The sequence below is a fragment of the Oryctolagus cuniculus genome, chromosome 19, assembly GCF_051225735.1.
Source record: "Oryctolagus cuniculus isolate XC-2025 breed Fujian yellow rabbit chromosome 19, ASM5122573v1, whole genome shotgun sequence".
NCBI lineage: Eukaryota > Metazoa > Chordata > Mammalia > Lagomorpha > Leporidae > Oryctolagus > Oryctolagus cuniculus.
This window is the reverse complement of record NC_142885.1, coordinates 10,971,182-10,997,814: the sequence shown is the minus strand read 5'-3', so window position 1 is coordinate 10,997,814 and position 26,633 is coordinate 10,971,182. Positions and strand designations below refer to the sequence as shown.

The window sequence follows — 26,633 nt, the reverse complement described above, 5'->3', positions numbered from 1 at the left end:
GTCCTGGCAGGCTTAGCTGTCTGCTCATGCCTGGGCAGAGGGGCGCTGGGGGTCTGTGGCCCCCCAGGTTGGAGGCGGAGTTTGGGCAGGGGGAGGTGGGCTTGGGCTCAGCCAAGAAGGAGGTGGCTGGAATGCTGGGATAGCCCGCAGGGGGCGGCTCTCTGTGGGGGAGCCAGGGTCTCCCAGGTCACCTCTGAGAAACCCGAGCAGCTCCTGCGGCTCGGGGACTGCCCAATGTCCCAGGACGCCAAGGCAGAGAGAGCTCGTGGGGTCCCCTGTCCACACCGCCCGGCCCTCGCGCCCTGGGGCCGAGCCGGGTGGAGGGCAGCAGAAAGCATGAGACGGGAGAGCAGGTGCAGTCCCTAAAACAGGCTCTTTAATAATGGGCATGTCTTCACTGAAGAGCTTCGCTGTCCCACTCGGCGGCGGCCCCGGGGCCTCGGCGCTTAGTAGAACGAGTACTGGTTCTCGACGGCGCGCGCACGGCCCGGCGCGGGCTCCGCGGGCTCCTCGGCCGCGCCGCCCGCCGCCTCCAGCAGGCGCTCGGCGCTGTTGCTGCGGCTGCGCGCGCTGAGCGAGCCCTCGGCGGGGCGCGGGGGTGCGGGCGCAGACACGGCGGACGACGGGGAGGCGCCGCCGGGCGCGTCCGAGGGCGAGGTGGGCGGGCAGGCGGCCAGGCTGGAGAAGTAGTGCGGGCCGCCGGGCTCGGCCCAGCAGGAAGGCGGTGCGGGTGCAGGTGTGGGTGCGGGCGCGGCGCTGGGCGAGGGCCCCGGCTCTGCAATGGGAGGCCGCGGGGCGTCAGCGCCCAGACCCAGGCCTCCGGCAGGGCGCAGGCCCGAGGCCAGGGATCCTGGCCTCTGTGGCGCTGCCGCTCTGCCCCCAGCCCTGACAGTCCCCTTGGTCCGATGCGGGGATGCGGGGTTGACTTACCGGGTGCCGGGGGGCCCTGGGCCCGCACGTAGCTGCGCAAGGTAATGTCGGCGGAGCCCCCAGACTCCAGCGGGATAGGGTGGGTGTGGAAGTGCCGGAGCATGTCTAGCACGGACTGGAACCACAGGTGTTGCACGTGGCATTGGCCGTGGCCGTTCAGGGACAGGCGCAGGTGCTGCGGACACAGGTGGGCGTGGTCAGTGGCTGGCCTCAGAACACAGGGCTGACTGCCCCACTTTAGAGGTAGGAAAAGTGAGGCCCATGGAGGGGGAGTGACGTCCCCACAGCCCCAGAACACAGAGCTGGGACGAGAACCCATGTGTGAGGCCCCCAGCCCAGGAGGCCAGGGATCTGTCCCCCATCTCCGCAGAGCCACAGGAGCGGACAGCTCGCCGAGGCCGGCTGCAGTGGGGACATCTGGTTCCTGGCAGGGTGACCCCTCCAGGGCCCATGTGAGACAGGCAGCTCAGGGCGTGAAGCCACGGGCCTCTGGTTCAGCCCTGTTCTGCTCCCCATGCACCCACAGCAGGAAAGAGCGGCTTTGCTTGGGGGAGGGGGCCCCTGGCAGGAGGGGAGGTCATAGCGGGGGGTCCCCAGCCCGGGGCGGGGAGCTGACCTAGCCAGCGGCAGGCCAGGGGCAGGGTCCTGGGGATGCCCTCCGTTTCCTCGTGGGCCACACCGCCACCCCTCGCGGTCCTCTGCGCTGTAGCACACGGCTCCCTTCCCTGAGTCCTGTCTGAACCTGCGCTCCGGGCTTTCCGCACCTCAGCAGCGCTCCTGCACCCCTTCCTGCCCAGCCCGGCCCCTCCTCTCCTGCCCGGCTCTTCGGCCTGTGTGGGCCTCCCTTGTCTGAGCCCGCAGCAGGGGCCCAGGCAGGGTTGGTGAGCTGCCCTGGGCAGGGAGAGGGGCGGCTGAGCCAGGTGATGGGACTTGGAGGGCCTGGGAGACCCCAGCCCTGCTTCCAGGTGGCACTGGGTGGGGCCGCTCAGAAGCCCCAGTGCAGTGGGCTCTCCAGCGTACAATGGCCCAAGGGACTCAACAGCCCGGTTTCTCAGAGGAGCCGGCCCAGGGGAGCGCGGCCACGCCTATGCCCAGGACCAACTCCCGCCCCCAACACTTGCCTTGGCCTTGCCCTGGAAGTTGAAGGTGAGGACGTACTCCCCGGGCCGCGTCTCGCTTTGGCGGATCACGAAGAGGCCGTGGCTCCGGGGCCCGCCCGCCAGCACCAGCTGAGCGGCCTTCACCCGAGACAGCGTCCCGTGGAACCAGGGGTAGTCGGAGAGCTCCAGCTGGGGTTCGGCCTCGGGGTCTGCCTCTGCTCCCTCCTCCCCTGCTGGGGGATGCCCGTGTGAGCGCGCGGGGGGCGGGGCGTGGGGAGAGACAGGGACACGGGCACACATGAGCAAAGAGAAGTAAAATGCAAAGGCAAGGAGCTGACCCAACCCGCTGGTTAAGCATATAAATAAACTTTAAAACTGAGGCACAGGGAAGGAGCCTGGGGTCGCTCTGCCAGGCAGCAACCAACCTGGGACCAAACCGAGTCTCCCGTCCCCACTGAAGTTCAGCAGGAAGGGCCAGGGGCCCGGATGTCCGTGGCAAAGCCAGAGCTATGGACCCAGCGCGGGAAGAGGGGCATTGCAGGGAGCCTGGGGGCTGGGTGGGACCCAGGAGAGGAGGAGGGGCAGGGGTCCCCGGCTGCGCCCCCGCACCTGCGTTACCACTGTCACCGCCGCCGCCGCCAGGAGGCTCCAGGGTCTGCAGGAACGTCTCCAGTGGGACGTGGCCCAGGGACTCTGCCAAGCCATCTCGAGCTCGGCTGTGCGGTGCTGTCACCACGGCAGGTGCTGCTGTCTCTGGGGGCCGGGGCAGGTCCGCTGCTGGGGAAGTGCAGGTGAGAGGTGAGGCCCTGGAGCTGGACCCCTCCCCCACCCCGGCCTGACCCCACGCCCACCTACCGTCCGTCAGGAGCTCACAGCTGCAGGAGGCCACGCGGCTGGCCACACAGCCTCCCCGAGCGCAGGCCAGTTCTGTGTCTTCCTCGCTGTCCCTGCATGGGTCACAAGGCACAAGCTTGTCCTGCCATGGGACCCTGCGCTGCTTATGGAGCCAGGCGGCGGCCGGCCCTACCCTCTGCTTGCCTGGGGTCCGCCTCTGTCCCACCTTTGCCTGGCTCTGTGGCCACCGTGGCAGGGACCAGGCCAGGGGGACCAGAGCCGCTGAGGCTGCACGGCCCCTGCCTGCTAACTCAGGGGCTGGAGACCCTCAGGGGGTGGGAGGGCGTGGTGGTGGGCCCTGCCCAGGGCTTTGTCTCCCCATCTGGGGCGTGCGAGGCTACTTGGACGGCGGCCAGCTGCAGAATTCTGCAGAGTGAGGTCCCGGTTCCCAGGGGCCAGGCAGAGGGTGTGCAGAGCAGGTGGTGGGGTGGGGGCAGGGCAGGGGAAGGATTACAGCACCTCGGGGACAGGCCGCGTCCCCTTAACTGAAGCTGTTAATTAGGAAGCAGCAGCCCCTCCCCTGGGGCCTGGCTCACCCCATTAGCCTGCAGAGCAGCTGCCAAGACTGGCTCTGTCCCTCATCCTCCTCCTCCTCCTCCCCCACCCTCCCCCCGCTGCTCTGCCTGTGCACAGCTGACCGGGGCTGCCCTCTGCCGATCACCCGCCGTGGCTCCCCCCTCTTCTTGGGCTCTCACCAAAACCCCCCTCCTCACCAGCCTCCCCCCTCCCGCCACCCCCAGGTCCTGCCGCTCTGCCCTTCCCTGACTGTTTGCTGGCTCAGCCCTGTTCTTTATTTAGGCCTCCAGACGGGGCTGACACTTCCACCAGCAGGACCTCCGGGAGCCCAGCGCTGGGCCCATTTTCAGTGTTCTGAGGCCCCCCTGGGGGTGAGACGGGACTGAGGTCCTGGGTCCTCCAGGGCAGGCCTAGTGGAGCCCACTGGGGGTGGGAGTGGGGTGGGGGATGGGCACTCACACGGGGTCCACACAGCCCTGGATGTCCGCCACCCACGAGTGCTTCTGCAGGGAGTCGATGGTCTCCAGGATGTACTCCGCTCCGTTCTCTACCTGGGGATGAGGTGGCCGGGTCCTGAGCACAGTCAGCGCCCAGCCTCCGGGGCCGGACGGCTCACCGCTCCCCACCCCCACAGCTCTCAGGCACCACCCCAAATGCAGGCCAGGGCCCCGGGCTGCAGCCCCTCCCTCCTGGACCAGTCCCAGGGGGTGGCATCCAGCCCCACTGCTCTCCCAGGGGACACACAGCCCCGGAGGAGGTGGGGGGCAGGGTGGGAAGTCCAGAAGCTGGGCCCGTGGCCCGGCAGCCGGTGGTGGGGTTCGAGCCAAGCAGGGAGGTGGACGGGCCAGCCCTGGGCTGATGGCTCACCTGCTTCAGGGCCTGGAACTCTACCACTGTGGCCACATCCCTGCTGAGGCCAGCTGATCCTGCTCATTGGCTCGCTCTCTTTTTTTAAGGGTTTATATATATATGTATATATATATATATTTTTTTTTTTTTTTGAAAGGCAGAGTGGACAGTGAGAGAGAAAGACAGAGAGAAAGGTCTTCCTTTGCCGTTGGTTCACCCTCCAATGGCTGCTGCGGCTGGCACACTGTGCTGATCCTAAGGCAGGAGCCAGGTGCTTCTCCTGGTCTCCCATGTGGGTGCAGGGCCCAAGCACTTGGGCCATCCTCCACTGCACTCCCTGGCCATAGCAGAGAGCTGGCCTGGAAGAGGAGCAACCGGGACAGAATCCGATGCCCCAACCGGGACTAGAACCCGGTGTGCCGGTGCCGCAGGCGGAGGATTAGCCTAGTGAGCCTCGGTGCCAGCCTCTCTCTCACTCTTAAGATCGATTTGTTTGAAAGAGTTATGGAGAGAGGGTTCCCTCCCCAGATGGCTGCAATGTGCCAAGGCTGGGCCAGGCCGAGGCCGGGACCCAGGAGCTTCTTCTGGGTCACCCGTGTGGGTGCAGGGGCCCAAGGACTTGGGCCATCTTCTACTGCTTTCCCAGGCCATAGCAGAGGGCTGGATTGGAAGTGGAGCAGCCGGGACTCGAACTGGTGCCCATATGGGATGCCGGCACTGCAGGCAGTGGCCTTATCCACTAGGCCATAGCACTGGCACCTTTGCTCGTCATCCGAGCTCCTCCCAACAGCCCCATAAGAGAGGTGATTCACGGTCTCCGTTGCAGAGAACAAGATGGAGGTTCAGAGACCTGGGCTGCGAGCTGTGTTCTTGGCCACCTTCAAGCGCCCCTGTCACAGCACAGTCACTGGGGACAGTGCCTGGCCCAGCTCCTAAGGTGCCAACCACATACCTAAGACCCCCACCTGAGTGCAGGGTTTACTCCTGACTCCGGCTCCTGACCCCAGCTTCCTGCTAACTGCCCGGGGGACAGCAGTGAGGCTCAGTAGCTGGGTTCCTGCCACCCACGCCGGAGACCTGGACGGAGCTCCCAGCTCCTGGCTGCAGCCCTGGCCCAGTCGTGGCTGCCACAGGCTTTGGGGAATGAACCAGAGCGTGGGACATCTCTCCTTCTCTGTCTCAGTAAAGCGAAACTGGGTCCCAGTGTGGGGCTGGCAGGCGAGCTCCGGTGGCCCCTGGGCTCTGAGTGCAGTCAGCAGCAGGGGCCCACCAGGTGGGCAGGGGCTGTGTCCCCAGTGCCAGGCCCGGGGTGACTCGGGGGTTGAGGTTGGCATATGTTTGCGAGATGAGTGAGTTTGTGACCGAACACTCAGGGACGGGCACAGACAGAAACCCAGCCAGGAGCTTGGAGAGCAGGGTGGGGGCCGCGTGCAGTGTAGAGTGGGCGGGCCCAGGCCTCCCAAGGGACGGCGGCTCATAAACACCCTCTGAATCATCCCAGGAGGCACAGGGACTGGCACAGCTCCGGCAGCCAGGGAGCTGTGCCCTCTGCATCCCCAGCACGGGCCGGCCCAGGGCTGTCCCCAGACTCCTGGAGAGGGGTGTGTGTGCCTCCCCCCACCCACCCAGCCTCTGTGTCCTCAGGGGGCGGGGCTGGTTCCCACACTCCAGTGCGCTGCCTGCGGGGGTATTTGCATAACTGCTGCCAGCCGGCCACCAGCTCCTGCCCCTGCCCGTGGGAGGGTTGGCTCCAGTGGGGGAAGTGAAACCCTGGTGAGCTTCGCCCAGCCCCAGCAGGAAATGGGCACATGGGCCCAGATGGCAGGCAGTGCCTGAGGCCCCTGGCTCGAGTCCTAGCCGTGCGCCAGACATATGCCCTGGAGTCCTGGTACCCCACCCCGACCCCCTGCTGCCTGCTGTGGGCTCTGGGGCCTGGCCTTGCCCCCCGCCCTGCCCCGCGGTGACCTCACGGGCCCCTGGCCGCCAGGGCCAGCTCACCTTGAGCACAAACGTGTTGTCCTTTTCTGGCATCTCCAGGGGCATGGTGGTGCGGACCTCCAGGACGGCCGACAGGGGGATGCTGACCTTGGGCCTAGAGGCCTGGGGAGGGCGGCGGGAGGGGCCGTGAGAGGGCTGCCCCCCACCTCCCCCTTTCTCATCTCCCCACCCTCCCCAGCTCCCAGGTCGGAGCGGCCCTCGGCTGAGGGCTTGGGGTGCTGCGATCCCCACTTCCCAGATGGGGACGTTGAGGGAGGACTCGCTGAGCAACCAAGGGCCCCCTTCCAACAGCCGCACAGCAAGTCCAAGACAGAGCGGGGACTCACACATGAGTGTCGCAGCCCTGAGCCCGGAGCGGGCGGCCCCCGCCAGGCTGCCCCCACATCTGTGGTTGTCACAGTTCGGGCCTTGACCGATCACCCGAATACACGTGGCACTGTGGCCCAGTGCGCATGCCCGAAGCAAGCATCCCACCTGCCAACAGGGACCCCCACCACATTCCGTTCTCCCCCGGGGTCCGTTACCAAAATAAACGAATGAATAAATAAAACGAGGAGACTTTCAGGAACAAGGCAGGGCTTTGTCTCCAGGAACGGTCAGAGGGACCAGTGTTCCCCAGCCGGCTGCGGTTTTCACCGAGGTGAGCTGGCCGCTCTGCCCCCACGCCCCTGGCTGAGCCTCCGAGGGCCCCCGGGGCTGGGCTCGGGCTCCAGGACAGGGGCTTTCCAAGGAGGAAGGGGCAGGGCCACACGCGGACAGGAATTCCATCGCCCCGCAGGCCCAGGGCCTGGTGACTGGGGGGCCTGCGGACGGGTGGAGGCGGCCCCTCTGCTGGCACAACCCATGCTTCCAGAGTGCACACCCTCAGGTGGACACTGAGGCCGCCTGGCTCCTGCTTGTGGGGGCCCAGCGCTCGCCCCCCCCTGCACATTTGCACCCTGATGTGCAATGGCTTGTGACGGCTCTCCAGGAGCAGGGCTGGCCTCGCACTGTGGGCGGGGGCAGGAAGCCTGCAGACGCCAAGCCCCCGACGGCTCCAAAGGCTGTAGCTGCAAAGAGCGAGGGCAGATCTGGGCAGTGGGCGGGCACACAGGCCGTGGGGGATGTTGGGGTCCTGGGGGAGGACACGTTTGGAAATCCCAACCTGAGCCCTTACTGTGTCCTGTGGTTTCCCAGGCGTTCCTGTGCAACAGGCTCTGGCCCCCTTAAGAGGTGGGGCCTAGCCCAAGGTGGGCGGGTCCCGGGGAGGGAGGCGCTGTCCCAGGAAGGGATTTTCGAAGTCCTCCTGGGACCCTGCTTCTTGCAGGGCCAGGCCACCCCCTCTGCCATCTTGTGACAGCCCAGAGCCTCAGCCTCTGCCCGAAGTTCAGCCTCTACATAAACCTCTTCGCTCTGCACAATCCCCGGCGGCCGAAGTTTTCCAACAGTAACAGAGGACGAGTGGGAGATCACGCACGCCCCACTCCTGAATACCCCCACTTGCAAAGGAGGGCCTGAAGTCAGACCACATGCCTTCCCTAGGGGGCCCAGGACCCCCGCAGCACGGAAGAGGGTGGAGCCGGCACCAGCTGCTGCACTATTTCCAGACGGGCAGCTGCGGCTGCCACTCACTGCTGGGGGTGGGAGGCCCCCCTGGGCCTCTGCCCTTGCCCTTTGGGTGACCCCGCTAAGCCCCACCCCTCACTGGGCCTCAGTCTCCCTGTTTGCCAGGAGTGGAGCTGAGCTGAGCGGTGGATTTCGCTCAGGGACCCGAGAGAGCGCCTGGCCCAGAGCCATGGGGACAGGGAGGGGGAAGGCTGGGGGTCCTGGGACTGGGGAGATGGCTCTTTAGGGACCCAGTGCTGGGACGCCACCTCTCCGGGAGCGATGCCGGGGTGGGGGCACCCAGAGTTGCTCCAACATGCGGAGAGGTGCAGACAGCCCTGGGAGTGAGGGGGCGGAATCCCGACTCCATGCTCCTTTCTGGGGACCACGGTGGGGGGGGGTCTCTGCCATCTGGGCGGCTTGGGGACCCCGCGCCCACCTTGCTGGGATACACAGGGGCTCTCAGAAAGCAGGCACCTCCGGGGGCACTCACGCCCACTTTCCAAACCCCAGAGGAGACCCAAAGCTGTCTCCGCCCCCAAGAGGCGAGCAGGTCAGGGCCTGGTCAGGGCCAGAAAGCTCACTCAGGTGGGCGCTGGGTACGGCCGCACGGAGGCAGACACCCCTCCTGGCGTGCGGCGAGAACAGAGCAGCGCTGGGAATGCCGCACTGCGCAGCCAGCGTCTCCTTCCGCATCACGCACCGAGAAATGGCAGGTACCGGACATCAGGGCCTGTGGGTCAGACGGGGCCCTGGCACCGCCCCAGCTCCGGCTGCACTCACCTTGGGCGGCACGAAGAACTCGAGGCGGAAGCGCTCGCCGGCCACGGCCCTACGCAGCAGCAGGCGGCACTTCTGCCACTGGCCAGCGCCGCCGGGGCCCGCGGCCGCGTCGTCGGCCACCATGAAGCGCAGCGCGCCCTCGCGCTGAATGTCCACCAGCTCTACCTTGGCCGCCAGCGTCCGCGACAGCCGCAGGCGCCGCGTCCACTTGTCGCGCGGCTCGGCCTGGGGCTCGGCAGCGGCGCGCGGGGTGGCGTCCGGTTCCGGCGACGCGCGCCGGTGCCACATGTCGCGCACGCCGTCCACCACACATAGGCTCATGTTGCGCAGCGAGAAGCCCTTGCGGACGCGCGCCTTGGCCGCCGCGTGCGTCGAGACGTCCTCGGAGCTGCGCGAGTGGCCGTGAGCGGCCGCCTTGATGGCCGGGGTCCCCGCCGGCCCTGGCTCCATGGCGGCGGTGCGCTCAGCCGTGCCCCGCGCTGCCGGCCCGGCCACCAGCACACGGCGCACCTCCTCGCCGAAGGCGTCCAGGAAGTTGGCGGCGAAGTGGCGGGAGAAGGAGGCGCCGGCGTCGGGCGTGTCGTAGGCCGGGTGCTCCTGCAGGAAGCGGCAGAACTTGTGCGCGAAGTCCACGGCGGCCACCTGGGCGTGCAGCTCGCAGAACTCCCGCCAGTCCGGGACCGGAGCCGGGCCGGGGCCGGCGCCATTCATGGCTCCCGTCCCATCGCAGCCCCCTGCGGCTGCGGGCGAGAAGAGGGCCAGGGTGACTTGCGTGTCCGCTGACCTGCCCCGTGTGTGCACTGGGGGGCCGTGGCAGGCCGCCCCTTGGAGCAGGGCCCGCGTACGAAGCCAAGGGCAGATGGGGAGGCGGGAGGCCGGCCCCTGCACTCCTCAACCTCTCCCCCAAACAGCGGTTGGGGGGCGGGGTCGTTTCTGGGCAGGGAATACAGATGTCAAGAGGGGTCCCCATGCACCTCCAGTGACCCCTCCTGAGGGCCCCAAGGCAAGGTGGGCAGGTCACATGCTAGAACCCATGCCCAGCCCTCTCCCCCAGTCCAGGCCGGCGTCCTGCAGCCGTAGCTCTCGTGCTGTCCGAAGCCACTTGGGCAGCAGCTTCCAAGGTCCCTCGGGGCCCTAACACCATCCACCTGCGCCTCAGGAGACGTCATCATGCCCAAAACGAGGCACATGGGTTCCACCTCCGCTCAGACGCCTGCAGGAGCTCCCATTACACTCAGAGCGAAAGACCAAGGCGCGCCACACTCTCTCTCTCTCTACCTCTCTGGACTTACCGCTGTCCCTCAACTGAACCTGCCCCCTGGCCATTGCACACACACGTGAGACCCAGTCTTTCCAGCCCTGGAAAGCCTCTCCCCCTCCCTCACCTCTTTTAGATTTCTGCTCAATTATCATCGAGTGCCATAGCCTTCCCCAACGGCTCCACCAAGCCCCCTGCTCCGTCTGCGGCTGCTGTCCCCTCTGTCCCCTCCTCCACCCGACACACCTACCCACATCGTCTCCACCTCCTTCCTTTTGGCAATGCAGGGACTGCCCCAGTCCTGTAGGCCTCGGTATCCCAGGGCTGGACACACGGCAGGCGCTCAGCAAACCACGGACCGAATGATGCGTCCGGCACACCTGGCGTGCTGCGGCTGTCAGCACCGGAGCCCACCCACCAGGCCCGAGGACGCACTGCTTGGTGTCGCGTGACAAGCTGGGACCAGGGCTTTCACCAGGGTCTGGGTGACTCTGGGCCTCGGTCTACCACCTCCCCACTTCCACTCCTGTTCCCACCTTTAGGAGGAGTTCCCGTCCCGAGCCCGCCGTCTGGTAGCAGTCCCGGTGCAGGATCCCAGCCGGCACCACTGCGACCCCTACCACCTGGGGGCCTTGTCTGCTGTGAGCATGTGGCCCCTCCAGGCCAGGGTGCAGAGGACCCAAGGAGGGAAAGTGGGGGTGTGTGTGACGTGGCCCCGCCCTGCGGAGCCCTCCCCTGCCCTCCCAGGAGCCACCGGTTTCCCGGAATGCCCCGCCCTGCCAGCTCCTGGGATCCAAACCCTGTAATTAAACGCCAGGTAAAAATAGCTGCCCCACTTCGGTGAGATCCTGGCGGGGGCCTCTGGGCCGGAGGGCACCATGGGGATTCCCCCTGTCCTCAGGCAGCCCCAGGAGGTGGGGGGGGGGAGACGGGTGGTGGGGCAGGAGGGTAGCAGGGAGCCAGGCAGGCTTCCTCCTGGAGGTGCGGCTTGCACAAGGGAACGAAGGCGCTGCGGGTCTGAGTACTGGCCGGGGAGCAGGACTTAGCAGGACATTGGGAGCTGGTGGCTGTGTTCAGAGCCCATGGAGGCGGGGGCAGCCTGGCCTGTCTTCCTGCCCTCTCCTCCTGCTTTCTGCACCTGGCTAACTCCATCCACCCTTCGATAATTTATCTGGGGGCCGGCGCTGTGGCGCAGCAGGTAAAGCTGCCACACGCAGTGCCGGCACCCCCTACAGGCTCAGGTTCAAATCCCGGATGCTCCACTTCCCATCCAGCTCCCTGCTAATGCACCTGGGAAAGCAGTAGAAGATGGCCCAAGTGCTGGGGCCCCTGCACCCACGTCGGAGACCCAGAAGCTCCTGACTAGTCCAGCTCCAGCTGTTGCGGCCATTTGGGGACTGAACCAGCAGATGGAAGACCTCTCTCTCTGCCTCTTTTTAACTCTGCCTTTCAAATAAATATATCTTTAAAAAAATAAAATAAAAATGAAAAAAGCTTATCTGGGGGTTGTTTCTTGCAGGAAGCCTTCCCTATGACCCTCCCTGCCCCCAACCAGGCTGGCCCAAGGGTCTCCTCTGAGCGCGCACCTGTCTGTCTCACTAGAAAACTTGGCGCTTCCGGGTGCCCCTGGATCCTGCTTCCATGCACGCCTCTCCGGCTGGCAGGGGCTCTCCTTGAGGGCTGGGGCGGGCCTGAGTCACATCCCAAGCGGTGGCATTTGCTTTTCCCCCGGGGGTGGACGTGGGCACACACCTGCCACCACTGCGGCCACCACCATGGCCTCCAGGGACAGTGGAAAGAGCAGGCTGAGGCTGAGGCCGGGGCTGACCTGGGGTGGGGGGTAGGGGAGGGTGAGGTAGAAGTTTCCTAGGCTGGGGCTGCGGCTCAACCCACGGCGCGCCACGTTCACCCAGCGGCCCGTGCACCCCTGTACCACTGGGACCACGGGCAGGGCCCCATGCTGACCACTCCCCCAGCCTCTGAGCCTCACTTCAAACTCACGATCGGTTAAGCTAAGTCGGGGCTCTGCTCACTCCCAGCTCCCTGCCAGAGCACACCCTCGGAGGCAGCGGTGGACGGCTTGGGTGCTTGGGCCCTGGCCACCGGTGAGGGAGTCAGAGAGGAGCTCCGGGCTCCTGGGTTTGCGGTGGCCCAGCCCTGCCTGTTGTGGGCATTTGTGGAGTGAACCAGTGGACACGGGATGGACGCCTCTGTCTCTCCGTCCTTCCCAATAAAGAAAGGAACCAGGGGCCAGCACTCTCCGCCATTCCAGCCCACGGGCAGCATGGCCAGGGCCAGCGTGACCTCTGTCATTTGCAGGTCACCCCTGACTCAGATGTGGGTCAAGGAGGGGCCCTGCCTGGGGTGGTGAAAGGAGCGGTACCAGGTACCTCGCAGCTGCCCCCACGTCTGGGCTGGGCTGGGGATTTCTCTCCCAGGGAACGCTGGCCTTCTGGTCTCTGCCAGCACTGCCTTCCTCTCCCTTCTCCCCCTCCCCCTCTCCCACCCGCCCCCTTCCGGGACCCCCCCCCCACGGCCCTGCAGCTGAAGGCTGGGGCTGACTGTCACCTATGAGGAGCAGGGCCGCCAGCCCGGATGCATCACCTGGGTTTTTCAGGCTCAGCTGGGCACTCTGGCTTTTCCCCCAGGGAAAACTGTGCGGTTTTTTTTTTGTTTTTGTTTCCATCTCCACTGGGATGGGGCTTTGGAGGGGCGGGGCAGGGGGCGGAGGGAGCCCGGTTGAGGCCCCTTGCGCGGGGCCACCACCTCTCCTGACCCCCGCCCTCTGCTCAGCCAGACCCGCCAGTCCAGACTTGGGCTGGGGGGAAGGGGGCGGCCGGCTTTCCGGCGGTAAAAATAGCGCTGACAATTGGAAAATGAAGAAAAAAAAACCAGCCGGTTCTCAGCCCCCGCCGGCGAGCAGTTCCGGACCCCAGGGCCCGGCCGTTCCTTAAAATATTGATGAGGCCGCCCGGCCGCCCCCGCTAATGGGCCGGTGGCCAATCGATGCACGCGCGGGGGGCGGGGCCGGCTGCAGGGAAGACCCCACCCAGTACCCGCCCCGCCCCGCTCCGGAGCCCCCTGGCCTGTGTCCTCGCTGCACTGCACACAGACAACCCAGCAGGCAGACAACCCAGGGCGGGAAGGGGCAGAGGCTCAGGGCCTGAGGGGGGCTCTGGTCTGGAACTAATCACGGCGGGGAACTGAGGCCCCCCCAAGGCCCCCCCCTGCCCCCGGCCTCGCCCCAACACAGGAGCCACAACCTGGCTCTACTGAGACCCCTGGTCCTCCGTGCCTCTCCAGGCCTGGCCCTTGACTGAGAAGCCTCCTGGCTCCTTGTTCTTGCTGCAGCCCCTGGCCCCCTGCCTCAGCGGGGCCCGCACAGGGATGACACCCCTCACCTCCCCAGAGGTGGTCCCCCCAACCCGGGGCAGGCCCTGCACCAGGGCTTCGGCCAGAGGGACGATACGGCTGGATTCTTTCCCACTCAGGGCATCTCCACTCGCCCCGTGCCCCTGGCAGAAGTGGGTGTGAGTGGGGCCCTTCTGTGGAGCCCCCTGGCTCTGGGGTGGGCAGGTTCTGAGCCGTGGCCACCCCCACCTCCCCCACCCCTGCAGCCTGACCATCTCCCCAGGGCCACTTGTGGTCGTGGGGACAGCAGAAGGGTTAAAAGCCTGGGGTTTGGAGCCGGGCTGTCTGGCCCTGAATCCCAGCTTGCCTGCTTCCTTGCTGAGTGACACGCCCCCCTCCGTGCGTGGCCCCCTGGGGCCTGGGTTTCCTCCCTCGTTCAAGGGGAGGGTGAGAGCAGACGGAGTTTGTTTAAAACTCAAAGCTGCTTCTACTTCCTAAATATCTCGCATCCGTTCCCACTTCCTCCCACCGCTCCTCCCGGCACCCGCCAGCCACCCCCCCACCCCCCACCACCAGCGGCCAAGGTGAGCTTTCTAGAATCCACATCGGATTGGGCCATGCCTCTCATCAGAGAGGACTCCCTGGCGCCCAGGGAGAGAGTCTAGCATCCCACACGCACTGGGCCCCGTTGTGTCACGCACGCATGGTGCAGGCAGCTCCAGGGCTATAGCAAGACTGGGGAGTCCCAGGTCCGTCCTGCCCTCGGGCAGGCGCCACTCCCTACAGGGACTGATTCCTGGGGAGTGGCCCCTGGGAGGGCGCAGCAGGAGCCCTGGTGCCTGCTTCTGGGAGGAATATGCCCACTTGTACCCACAGGGGCACTCTGAGAGGCGGGGTGCAGGAGCAGGGGCACCCAGAGCGGGGCACTGCAGGAAGCAGAGGTCAAGCGAGCAGGAAGTGGGGGCCCCGACACAGCTAAGCCAGGGCCCACTGTCCTGCACCTGCCGCTGGACAGTTCCTGGTCTCTGCAGGTGGACAGCAGGCCAGGCTTGCTCTGGCTGCCCTGAGCCAGCTGTCGCCTACTTCGTCCTGCCCTCCTGGGGTCACACAGCAGAGGTGCCCCCTGTCCAGCCTTGGCCTGAGCCTTGCAGCCTCCTCCCCTCTCCCCCCTGTGAAGGGCCTCGTCTCGGCACCCCCTCTGTCTCCCCGGCTTTTTTCCTGACATGCATGTATCAGAGCCTCCTGAGACCCCAGAGCTGTGGACGCTGCAGGTGTCTGCTAAGTAAGCGTCCCCGCGCCGTCCTCCGAGTGCCCAGCCTGGCCCCCCCTCCAGGGACCTCAACTCAGCACTTCCAAGTTCAAGTCCATCCTCATCCTGCCACGCCCACTGTCAGCACTCACCCTGGCACTGCCCCGCCTACTCCCACTCCTCTGCACCAATAGCCAGCAGCCCCCCCCACTCACACCCCCTGCCTGTCCACAACACAGCAAGGCTTGTCACGCCTGCCACCAGAGAGAACGAAACCCAAGCCCTGCTTCCCCCGGCGGAGCCAAGCGAGGCCGCCACACTCCCACGCAGCCGTGCCCGGCTCACTCTGCCCCGACAGGTGTGGGCTGTGACCTCGACCTGAGGTCACACCTGCTGTCCCCTGGGGAAAGGTCACAGCCATAAAAACGACCCAACCACGTGAGGGGGGGAAGAGAAACCTCCCCGGGCCCCAGAGCTGCGGCTGCTCCTTTGGCCCTCTGTGGACGGTGACAACTGGGTGGGGACGCGGGCGCCAAGGCTGGACCAGAACCCCATGGGGACGGCGGTCAGGAGGCCGGATGCAGGCAACCTGTGGCCCCTACACCCTGGCAGGAGGTGAGGCCCAGGCGCCTGTCACACAGGCGTGGTCTGCAGGCCCGGATTGCCGGCTGAGTGACTGTGGGCGAGTCATTCCACCTCCCCGAATTTGCTTGCCGCTCTGTAACATGGGGGTAATAATAGAACCAAGGCAGGCGTTGGGCCCTGAGTTAAGTCCCCCTCGCCCCACAGGGGAGGGCCTGGGCTGCAGGCCCGGCTCTGACTCCCGCTCCAGGTTCCTGCTGACCCAGGCCCCGGGAGGCCGTGGTGATGCCTCCAACAGTTGGGTCCCTGCACCCACTTGGGAGACCGGGATTCAGTTACTGGCTCCATTGAGGGAGGGCTCCCTCACTTTGTCTCTCCCCCAGTGCCCCTCAAATAAGCTAATTAAAAAAAAAATAGTACCCAGGGCCGGCGTCGTGGTGTATCTGGTAAAGCCACCACCTGAGACACTGGCATCCCCTATGGGTGACAGTTCGGGTACCGCCTGCTCCATTTCCGATCCAGCCCCCTGCTAATGCCCCTGGGATGCATCCCAAGTGAGGGGTGGCCCAGGTGCTTGGGGCCCTGCACCCACGTGGGAGACCTGGATGAGGTGCCTGGCTCCTGTGGGCATTTTGGGAGTGAACCAGTGGATGGAAGATCTCCCTCTCTCTCTGTCTCTCCCTCTCTCTCTATAGCTCTGCCTTTCAAATACATCTTAAAAATAGTACCCAACCCACAGGATTAGGACTGCACTGACGCCCTTAACCTGGCCCAGTCACTCAAAACCGGAAGCTTGGGGCCAGCACGGCGCAGTATCGTAAGCTGCCAACCGGGACGCGGGCATTGCGCCAGAGCGCCGGGTCCCAGTCCCGGCTGCTCCGCCTCCAGTCCAGCGCCCTGCTATGTGCCTGGGAAGGCAGTAGAAGATGGCCCAGGTACTTGGGTCCCCGTCAATGGATGGAGCTCCTGGCTCTGGCCTGGCCCAGACCTGGCCGTTGCAGCCATGTAGGGAGTGAGCCAGCAGGTGGAAGATCTCCCTCCCTCTCTATCACTCTTTCATTATAAATAAGTAAATTCAGGAAGGAAGGAAGGAAGGAAGGAAGGGAACAAATTGCAACTATCAGCCCTGGAAGGCCCAGGCTCCATCTGGGTGGAGCACACACTGCCCACTCCCCAGGGCGAAGCCCCCAGCTCCGGGGGTGCGTGTTTGGGAGTCTTCCCTAGGAAACCCACATGATGGAGGACGAGGGGTTTAGAAACTTGAACCCTTGGCTACCTAGCACCGTTCAACCCAGGAAGCCCTGGCCAATCCCCGCCCACCCCTGCCAGGGGATGGAGGACCCCTGCCCCATGGTGGGGACCAGAGTAGAAGGGAGCAGCTGGCGGGGAGACTGCCTCAGAGACCCCCATGAATGCTGCCACCCCAGCCTAATTAGCAAAGCTGGCTTCCCCCAGACCACTCCCCATCGAGACCCCTCCCCACATTCCCGGAGGGGCGGGGTTCCAGCCCTGTAGCTTTCTGCTCTCTGGTCGGAGCAGGAAGACCAGGAGGGCGGGGATCTATTGAAGGCAGCCCAAGCCTCTTAGGGAGTCTGGTCCCCCCACCCCAACAAGTGCCCACTCACCCCATACTCCCGGGCCTGCGCTGGAGCCGACCCTCTTCCAGGTCTTAACCGGCAGGCAGACAGCACCGCCCGCTTTTGCCAGGGAGTCTAGTGTTGGCCCAGGCACAGAGGCCGGGTTCAGCCCAGGTCTGTGCCCACCCTGAGGTTCTGTCTGCACCAGCTCGCTGGGAATGTGGATTCTGGCTTATTTGCGTTCACGGTCCCCGGGCCGCCCTGCCTGGCTCCAGAGAGGCCCCGGTCACTGCCGTCTTCTCTCCCCGAAGTCGGGGGTTGCTGGGAGCACGGCGCATCCCTGCCTGGGTCTGGGCTCGGCCCGGTGAGCAGGCGCGGTTCTGGCCCGCGCTGCCTGCAGGTTCCTCAATGGCCGAGGCCCGGGGGCCTGAATGGAGCGCACGAGCCCGCCCCTTCTTAAAGGCGCCGGCCTCCCGGGCACCCTCGGCCACCCTCCCCGCCAACTGGGGCTGCCGAGGAGCGCCTAGGGTGGGCGGGCCGCGGGTGGTGACCGTGAGAAAGGGGGCCTGGGCCGAGCGGAGGGCGTGCCGGGCCCAGAGACTGTGGCCTGGATGGGGACCCTCCCAACGCCAAGCCGTGGCCCTCACCTCAGTCTGGGTTGACCCTCCCCTCTCTCCCAACCCAGGGCAGAGACCCAGGCGCCCCCTCCCCCCGAGCCAAACCCCCCCACCTCCGCCCACCGCCCAGCCTGGGCCCTTGGAGGGGGCGGGGGCGCAGCTGCTCCGCAGGCGGCTCGGGGGTCGCAGAGCCGATCCCACCCCGGGCGCATCCCCTCCGTCGCGCGCCCTTCTCCGCCCCCCCCCCCGACACCCGCGCACACAAAGACGCCACGCGCGGACAGGGGCTCGTGCCGCCGCGCTCCCCGGAGCAGCCGTGCGCACACGCGCGCACGCCCTCGGGACCAGTCTGGGGGCCGGGGACACGCAGGCCGTACCTACAGGCGCGCAGCGGTGGCCGCGCGGGCCGGGGCGCCGGTGGAGCGCTGCCCGGACCGCGGCCGGGCTCCTGGGGCCCGGCGGCTCATGGCCCGTGGCCGGGCTGGGCTCCCTCCCGGCGGGAGCTGGCTGCGGCGGCGGCGGCGGCGGCGGCGGCTCCTCCTCCCTGGTCCACAACCTCGAAGGCTCGTGCGCCGCTCGCGGCCCCCGCGCGGTTCTCCCGGAGGCCGAGCCCCGCGCGCTCTGAACCCAGCCCCGCGCCCCCCCGCCCGCAGGCGCGCGCGCCGGCCCCGCCCCCGCCGCGCGCTCCGCCCCGCGCCGCGCCGGCCCCGCCCCCGCCGCGCCCCCCGCCCTCCGCCGAGCCGGAGCTGCGCCCGCGGAGGGCGCTCGCTCCTTCCCGGCGGTGGCGAAGCCGATACCGCCCAGCCTTAGGGCCCTTAGGGCCTGGGAGCTGGGCCGGAGCAGCGGGAGGCTGGGGTCGCCGTGTCGCGGGGCGGATCCCAGACCCGGCGCCAGATTGCTCCCCCGCGCGGCGTGGTCCCCTAGACCCTTTGGTGGTGTCCGGTGTTGGAGGAGGGGTGGACGCCCTCGCAGCGCCCCTCGATGGCTGGCGACTGCCGCGGTAGCCAGACGGGGACAATGGGAGTCAGCCGGAGGCCCTAATGTCGCAACCGGGGAAGCCGACGTCTGGTTTTGATAAATCCCCCTGTCTCCAGCCCGGGGGCCAGCAGGGCAGGAACGACCTCCAGACACGTCTCCCACTCCCTTTCCACCCCCCACCCCCGTGATGGGGCCGCTGGCGTCCCCGGGAGAGGTGGCAGCGGTCACACGCGGCGATGGGGACCTCAGCCCTGGCTTCCCCGTCCCTGCCTGGCTCCAGGGCTGCTGCTGGGTTAGGGCAGAGGCGAGGCCGGCCGACCTCGGAGGGGTCCCAGAGGGCTGGCCGAGGTGTGGAAGGAGGGATCCTTGGGGAGAGCCCAGGGGAGCCCCGGCAGCCTATCTAACAGGTGGCTGGGTCAGCTTCTCCCCGCCCCCACTCGGGGTCCTTCTGTGGTCAGCTGGGGGTGCCTGTCCATCTGTTGCCCTCCCCCACTCAGAGTGACCTCTGACCTTTGTAGCCCGCCTTTTAACCCTTCCCAAAACCATCTCGCATCTCTAATTTCCCAGGAAATAGGACAGACAAGGGCCTTCCAAGGGTCTTGGTTCCCCATTGTAAGGATGGGAAGGGGGAGCCCTGGACATGGAGCCTTTGCCTGCTGCCCCCAGCCCTGGTGCTGAAGCTGGGCGGGCATTGACCGAGGCCCTGGCCCCCGGCCCCTTCTCTGCGGCACCTGCTCCAGCTACCTCTGGGCAGGACCTGCCCTGCCAGCGAACACTTAATGAAAGCTTCGGCCGTGGTCCAGCCATTGATCAGAGCGCATAGAGGCCTGGCTGGGAACCAAGACACCTATGAATGAGGCCAGGAGGCGGAGGGTAGGGGTGGGGGCCTCGACTGTGTGCGGAATGGGTGGGAGGGAGGGAGGCTTCCCCTCTGGTGGCCTGGCTGTGGACACCACCTTCCTGGGAGAGGAGACAGCCTGGCCTGTGGGGCCCTGACCTGGTGCGGGGCGGTGGGCGGAGTGTGCAGGGAGGTCCCCGGACGGGTTGTCCTGGATGGGACAGCAACTCTGGGCCGAGAGGAGGAGGAAGTGAGCCCCAGTGTCCGCCCCACAAGGAGGAACTCACGGGACGGGGCATGGAAGTGAGGGGTCGTGTGAGGGGCATGACTGGCGCAGAGCAGCTGGCCTGAGGGTCAAGGGGGGGACACTGACCCTGGGACCCCGAGGGCAGAGGGCTTTGGGTTTTGCGGGGGCAGATGATGAGGGGTGCTGGAGGTGGGACCCCAAAGAGAGGCCCCAGGGCACACAAGCTGTGAACTGTTCAGGGAGATACTGAGGCAGACATAGCAGGTGGGGGCTCTGGCCTGGGAGCTGGGTGTGGAGCCAGCCTCGTGGACACCTGGGCCACAGGAAGAAGGCAGGCTCCTCCCCTGGGTCTGAGGGGACCCCCGGAGTGGGGATGGGCTCCGGAAGCCCTGGCCCTGCGCCTCAAGGGAGTCCCCACACAAGGCTGGCCCACAGAGGGCAGAGGGGGCTGGCGGGCAGGGCTGGGGGTGGGGAAGGGGCCCGCCGAAGAGGAAGCAGCGCCCCCTAGGGGCTGCCAGGGACCCAGCCGATCACATCCTGGCCTGACCACAGCCGGGGAGCTGGTTTTAACTAAAAGACTTAACTAAAAGACTTTCCCCTCTTTAAAAAAATTTTTTTTTTCAGAGACAGACCAGATACAGAGAGAAAGAGAGAGAGAAAGAGAGATTGTCACATTCACTGGTTCACTCCCCAAATGCCTGGACTGGGCTGGGGTCAACGCCAGGAGCCAGGAACTCAGGAACCCGAGGTACAGCCGGGCATTGGAGCCAGGTGCTCCTACCTGGGGGACAGGCAGCCCGGCCCCCTGGGGCCAACACCCAGCCCAGACTTCCTGTTTCGATGCATTTGGGTTTTGGCAACCTTCTGGACGCACTTATGGAATCCTTGGGGGCCAGGGTGGGGGGTGGGGGAGATGCCCTGGGTGCAGGGCCATACCCACATCCACAGAGCGGCCCCCCAGGTGCAGCCCGAGCGGCAGGGGTGACGCCGTGGCCCGCAGCGGCCTCCCATGCCCCGCAGGGGTCAGATCACAGGGCGCGGTGTGGCTGCAACCGTGGTTTATTTCAAATGTGCAAAGCTGAACACGCGAATGCAAATCTAACTTAGGAAGCTATGTGGGGGGTGGGGTGGGGGTCCCAGCGCCCAGCAGGACGCCGGGCAGTCCTGGGCCCTGGAGAGCGGGGCATGTGGCCGAGGGGCCCGATCGGAGAGTCTTCCTCATCTAGAAACTAGAACATTTTACTATAGAAAAAAGCAGAAATCATCGTGTCTGGGGCGGGGGGTGGGGAGGAAGCAGGACCTGTCCAGCCCTCTGCCGGGGTGGGATGCGTGGGGTGAGCAGACCGAGACTCGTCTGTCTGTCTGTCTGTCTGTCCGGGGCGAGCTGGTGACAAAGGCAGGCTGGGGGTGGACGTGAAGCCTGCTGGCCTGGCAGCCCCGCCCACTGCTTTCCAGGAGAGGGGCTGTGAGGGAAGCCCCAGGAGGTGCCAGGGCCCAGAGGCAGCCGGGCGCAGGTAGCCCGAACTGGACTAACGGTGGCCGGGCCGGGTGGCGGCTCAGTTGGTGGCACAGCCAGGAGATCCCTGCCACCAGGGCTAGAGGTCGGGCTGTGGCTGGAGCCCTGGCCGGCTCCCCAGCCTGGGGAAGGGCCTGGGGGGCGGGGCTGGGGCCCTGCTGTGACTGACAGGTTCTTCCAAGGCCCTCCTCTCCGGAGGGACCTGGGACCTCTGGCAGCTCTGGGTTGAGGACCAGGGCAGTTGGGGGACTCTCTGGGGAAGCCTAAGTCATCCGTAGCCGCTGAGCGAGCAGGGGTAGGGGACGCAGCCATCGGTGTCGCGGGGCGAGGCCCCGGCTGTCACTGCCACAGGTCGCCAGCGGCCGCCCCGTGGTCGTTTTCATGGAACTTGTGCAGGTGGTCGGCGAACCTGGGGACAGGCAGACCTCTGCTGGGACGTGCCGGGTGCCGGGGGAGGAGGGCTGGAGGAGCTGGGGGGTTGCAGGGGGCTCTGGGGCGCGGGGCGGGGGCAGGGGGCATCCTCACTTCTTGGCGCAGGTGGCGGCACAGTCCCGCTCCACGCTCTCACTCCACGCCAGCTTGTAGAGTACCTGTCCAGAGGAGGGACACTGTCGGCTGCCTACCTCTGGCCCCAGGGCCAGACAGGTGTCCCAGCCCTGGGGTCAGAGGCGGAGCCTGGCCCAGCCTGGCGGGGGAGCGGCCCAGGCCGGGGAGGCCACAGTGACAGGGTCCCGGCTGCCCACCCACGTCGACACTCACCAGGAAGACTAGGCAGTGCAGGAAGAGTGTGTAGAAGAAGCCGATGGTGCGGGCCACCTTGTTGGAGAGAACCACGCGGCCCTGGGGAGGAAGCAAGGGGGCGCGTGGGGTACAGGGCGGGGCCTCGGGCTGCAGGAATTCTCAGGGGTGCCCCCCCTCCGCTGCACTGTTCCAGAATCTACCATGGATGGTGGGAGCAGAGCGGGAGTCCAGGACCCAGCCCGGGATCACGCAGCCCCACCTGGCAGGGCCTGGGGGGTGCCTGCTGCTCGGGGGGCGGGTATGCTGGGGGCTGGGGTGCCTGCAGCTCGGGTACACTGGAGGGCTGGGTGCCTGTGGCTCCGGGGGGCGCGGGTATGCTGGGGGCTGGGGTGCCTATGGCTGGAGGCGGGTAGACTGGAGGGCTGGGGTGCCTGTGGCTGGGGGGTGGCGGGTACACTGGGGGCTGGGGTGCCTGCGGCTGGGGGGGCGGGTATGCTGGGGGCTGGGGTGCCTGCTGCTCGGGGGGGCAGGGCGGGTACGCTGGGGGCTAGGGTGCCTGTGGCTGGGGGGGCGGGTACACTGGGGGCTGGGGGGCGGGTATACGGGGGGGGGGGCGGGTACGCTGGGGCACTCACCATGCTGAGCGTGGCCTTGTCCCAAGGGCTGAGACTCAGGTACTTCCTCTGTCGCTCCTGAATGAGGGCGACAGTGACGAAGGGCCCTGGGGTGGGTGTGGGGGTGTGGGGCGGCCACGGGGAGGGGGAGGGACCGCAGGCGGGCAGGGGCGTGGGGCGGCTGCGGGGGTGGGGGGATGGGGCGGGGGCTGGGACCGCAGGCCTGCAGGCGCAGGGGCGGCCGCGCGCACGAACCCGCTTGCTGAAGGACGAGAAGGGGTCCAGGCGCTCCTCGTACTGGGAGGAGTAGCGCAGCTCCGTGTCGTCGCTGCTGCCGCCCTGCGCGGGGAGAGAGGACGGGGCCAGCGTCACCGGCGCCCTGCCGGCCCAGGGACCCGCAGCCGAGCCTCGGCCCCCTCACTGGCAGAAGGGAGGCCTGGGAGGGGAGGCCCCCCACCACCCTCCCCATGCCGGGACTGTGCCTGGTGCCTGGCGTCCTGGGGGCACGGCCCAGGGCCACTGCTCTTCCCTGGCCTCAGGGCACAGTGGGGGTGTTGAGGGCCCGGTGGGCGCTGGAATGAACGAACGAGACTGGCAGGGGCAGAGCGGTGGGCGCAGGGGAGGCTTCCCTGGGAGTGTGGGGGAGGCTGCGGGGGGACCCCCGAGCGGCCAGGCATCCCCAGGCCGCCCCGCGCAGTGGTTCTACTTCGCAGTCTGAGCGCCCTCTGGTGGCCGCGGAGCAGCTGCCACAGTGGGGCTGGGGGTCTGGGGAGGCCCCCACTAAGCTCCCCTCGGTCAGGATGCGGTGGTCTCTGGGAGGCGTGGGGCTGAGAAGAGCCAAGACACAGAAGACCGCCGCGAGGGAGGGGACGGTGGACAGCCCTGCCCTGCTCTCTATCTGGGTTTTTGGACGTCGGGCCCTATTCTGTTTGGCGTTAGCGAAGATCATCCGTTCCAAACATACTGAATTCCAGGGCCTGTCCCGAGAGCCCAGCACCCTCGGGGTGACACTCCCCGGTCTTGGGGTCGGCTGGCAGATCACCCCTCTTCCACGGCGGGGGCGAGTTCAGGCTCGTGGGCCTGGGGTGTGCCGCCCCCTCTGACCCCTGTTGCACCTGCTACCTCCAGGGGGCAGAGTGAAGAAGGAGCCTCTCTCGGGGCTGGGCCCTGGGGGCTCCTCCCAGCCTGGAGGGGGGGGACAGCTGGTGGGGGAGGGGTGGTCGGATGGCCCCTGCCCCCGCTCCCTGCTCCCCCCATGCCTGGTACATCCCCGGGCTGAGACAGGGGCCGGGGCAGGGGTGCGGGGCGCCCTTACCCGGCCGGGGTAGCTCTGCAAGAACTTGATCTTCTCGAAGAGTTTGATGTTGTCGGCACGCAGGCTGTCCAGCTCGCCCTGCAGCGCGTGGATGGTGCGCTGGGCCAGGCGGCTCTCCTGCGGGGCGCGGGTGTGAGTTTGGGTGCCCGGGCGCCGCCCGCCTGCCTGGCACTCCTGCTTTGCCCGTGGCCTTCTCCTTGACCTACCGGGCTCTGCTGAAAGCTGCCCCTGCCGGGGGGGAGGTCCCCCTTCCGCTCGGGCAGAGGGTCCTTCCTGTCTCGTTTTGGGTGGCAAGGTAACTCACAAGGCATCAAGACCGCCGTGTTCGGGCACACGGTCCAGGTATTCGTAGTGTCCCTACACTGTTATGCAGCCGTCCCCACTGTCTAATTCTAGAACATTCTATCACCCCGATGAGGAGCCCCAAACCTGTCAGCAGTCACTCCCCATTCCCCTGTCCCTCTGTCTCCTGGCAACCGGCTCGCGCGCCCCGTCCCTGTGGATCGACCACTTCCGGCACTTGCTATAAGTGCCATCACACCGTTTCCACGGCTGCCAGGTGAGGGGCGAGGGGGCCGCCAGCTCCGTGTTCTCTCTGCTCAAACACTATCTGGATTTCAAACCGGAAAAGCAAAGTCCCCCAGGTCCTCTGGCCCCCGTGGTCACACACACAGCGGCCAGGCTCAGGGGGTGGACACCGCCCAGCTGTCCCAGGCCACAGTCAGAGGCTCGGGTGGGGTGGGGGTGCCTGCACGCACTCCCATGTGGGGGACCCTGTGCCAGGGACTCCAGCCCGTTCCGGGGACACACGCGTGGTCTGACAGGGAGCAGAAGGGTGGTAGGAGCGGAGCGAGCCGGAGAATGGGCTGGGTGTCTGGAGACGGACGGGGGTGCTGGCTGCTTGGCAGAGTCAGGGTTCTTACTATGGCTGCACAGTGACCACGGCCCCAGGGTCAACTTTATGTCGTGCAGGGGCCGGCACTGTGGCCCAGTGGGGTAAAACACCGCCTGCGACACCGGCATCCCATAGGGGCACCAGTTCAGTCCCGACTGCTCCACTTCCGATCCAGCTCCCTGCTAAGGCCTGGGAAAGCAGTAGATGGCCCAAGTGCTTGGGCCCCTGCACCCATGTGGGAGACCCAGAAGAAGCTCCGGGCTCCTGGCTTCAGATTGGCCCAGCTCCAGCTGTTGCAGCCACGGGGGGAGTGAACCAGCGGGTAGAAGGCCTCTCTCTCTCTCTCCCTGTCCTGCGCTGGCCGCCACGTGCCCCCGGGCACTCCCTGGCCACCCTGGGTTTTCCTTCCTACCAGTGCCTCCTGCAGCCCAGGAGCAAGCCCGGCCCGGCCCTTCCACCGTGAGCATCTGAGTTTTCTGTCAAAGCCCAGCGTAGTACAACCTCCTCCAGGAAGCCCTCCCTAATGGCCCAGAGAACATCGAGTCCCACTGTGGCTTAGGGTCTTTCTGCCCCCCCCTCCACACCCCTCCCTCCCGCTGTGTGCAGGGGGCGGAAGCTCTCACCGCCTCCAGCTCCTGGTTCCGGGCTCGGAAGCGCTCTCTCTGGCTGGAGATGATCGAAAGGAGCGAGTCCACCTGGCCCTCTGGGAGGGCGCTGCTGGCCGCTGCCGAGGGCCCTGGGGTCAGAGGACAGGGGCTTGGGGTTGGACGAGGCACAGGGACTCCTGGCCAACGTGCACGGGGCAGCAGGATGGCTGAGAACGGACGTCTGGTGGGGAGCCCCTGCGCCTGCGCCGTCAGGGGCCAGGTCCAAGAGCGCCTGGCCCTGTGTTCTGCACCTGGATCTGAGACCCCTGGGCCCCTGGCCCGTGAGGGACGCTGCGGGCACTGGGGGGCCGTGCTACACCCCACCCCCACCCCATGCTGTCCTCCCCACCAGCCTCGGTTCGGCCTGGGGACCTGAACAGGCCACGCCCCTCCCTGCTACACTGCAGCACCCAGGTCACTGGCAGGGCCAAGGAGGCGGGGTGGGGGTGGGGTGACCAGGCCTGGTCCGGAGGGCCATGTGTGTGTCGGGGGGGAGGGGGGGCTTGCCTACTGCTTTAAGGTGGCTGCACTGCGTGGGGGGGGCCTTGACCTTCTTTGGGGACCTGTTCTCCCGCCCCCCTTCCCCACCCCTGGGCGGTCGGCCCCTCCTCACCATAGAACAGAGCCGTGGCCTCTTTGATGGGTTCTGGAATCTTCTCTAGGCCACGCTCAGCTGCACCCTGTGGGTGTGAGGCAGAGATGGGGGTGGCTGTCAAGACGGGGTGTGGGGGGGCTGGCCTCAGCGGGGCAGGGGCTGGGTGCCTGGCGGGCGCCGAGTCGCTCCTCCGGCTGGCACTCAGCCGACTCGGTGGCCGCCCCGGCCCTGTGGCCTCGGCAGCCCTAGCTTCTCTCCCAGCCCCGGTAGCTCTTCTGCCCAATGGGGGAGGGGCGAGGTGCGGCTCCGGCCGTCTGCACCCGGGGGTCCTGTGGTCCTTGGCTGTGGCGTGGGTGCGCGACCCTGGCCTCACTCGGCGCCAGCTCCAGAGAGCCCTGTGGCTTCTGCCCTGGGGCCTGGCGTCCCCAGCGGGCGGTGGGGTGGGGAGGGGTCCCCGGGAGGGGCGGGCTCACCTCGGCGTCTGGGCGCTGGATGGACTGGATGGTGCTCAGGTCCTGCTCCAGCCGGGCAATCAGCTCCCTCTGCTCCACGGCGGTGGCCACGGCCTCAGTCACGTGGCTCTGCAGCTCCGCGCAGCGCCCTGTGGTGCAACAAACAAGACGTGCCCATCAGAGGGGGCCTGGCCAGACCCTCGGTCCCACCCCACTTGCTGCTGCCCGCATGTGCAGACCCCAGCCCTGGCCCGGGAGCGGGAGCCATGACCCCTGGGTAGAGGGAGGATCCCAGGTCAGGGGTGCGGGAGAGATGGGGTGAGCCTGGCCACGCTCTCACCCCAGGGGGAGAAGAAATGCTGGGGAGGGTCCCCAAGCTCAGGCCCCTCGGAGCCTTCAGCAGCCACCGCGTCAAGTCTGGCTCTGCTCCTGGCTGTGTGACTCCAGGCACCCAGATCACCCTCTCTGGTCCCCATGTGTAAAATGATGACCACACGCCTTGAGCAA

General features: G+C 67.0%; 2 protein-coding genes across 9 annotated transcripts in view; both read right to left on the bottom strand.

The window, feature by feature from the left end:
* Positions 1-354: 354 nt before the first annotated feature.
* Positions 355-17,905, bottom strand: SH2B2 (SH2B adaptor protein 2). Of its 5 annotated transcripts, none has more exons than XM_051837951.3 (9): positions 17,666-17,905; positions 8,655-9,394; positions 6,288-6,389; positions 3,900-3,991; positions 2,886-2,977; positions 2,640-2,807; positions 2,052-2,260; positions 931-1,105; positions 355-775 (listed from the first exon to the last, which is right to left on the bottom strand). In XM_051837951.3, the coding sequence occupies exons 2-9, from the start codon at positions 9,363-9,365 to the stop codon at positions 447-449; spliced, it is 1,878 nt and encodes a 625-aa protein (XP_051693911.1). In that variant the 5' UTR covers positions 9,366-9,394; positions 17,666-17,905; the 3' UTR covers positions 355-446. The 5 variants fall into 5 exon arrangements, with proteins under 5 accessions (XP_051693911.1, XP_069920578.1, XP_051693909.1 ...); XM_070064477.2 differs by having other exon boundaries at positions 2,640-2,804; XM_051837949.3 differs by lacking the exon at positions 17,666-17,905 and adding an exon at positions 16,720-16,852.
* Positions 17,906-20,394: 2,489 nt separating this feature from the next.
* CUX1 (cut like homeobox 1) overlaps positions 20,395-26,633 on the bottom strand; it is a 313,006-nt gene continuing 306,767 nt past the window's right edge. For all 4 annotated transcript variants that reach the window (XM_051837966.3, XM_051837967.3, XM_089321074.1 and 1 more), the window contains exons 15-23: positions 26,148-26,275; positions 25,693-25,759; positions 25,056-25,168; positions 23,538-23,654; positions 22,478-22,561; positions 22,244-22,300; positions 21,627-21,707; positions 21,393-21,457; positions 20,395-21,276 (exon numbers count right to left, since the gene is read on the bottom strand). In XM_051837966.3, the coding sequence (XP_051693926.1) occupies positions 21,207-21,276; positions 21,393-21,457; positions 21,627-21,707; positions 22,244-22,300; positions 22,478-22,561; positions 23,538-23,654; positions 25,056-25,168; positions 25,693-25,759; positions 26,148-26,275 (782 nt within the window). In that variant the 3' untranslated portion in view covers positions 20,395-21,206. The remainder of the gene's footprint in view (positions 21,277-21,392; positions 21,458-21,626; positions 21,708-22,243; positions 22,301-22,477; positions 22,562-23,537; positions 23,655-25,055; positions 25,169-25,692; positions 25,760-26,147; positions 26,276-26,633) is intronic.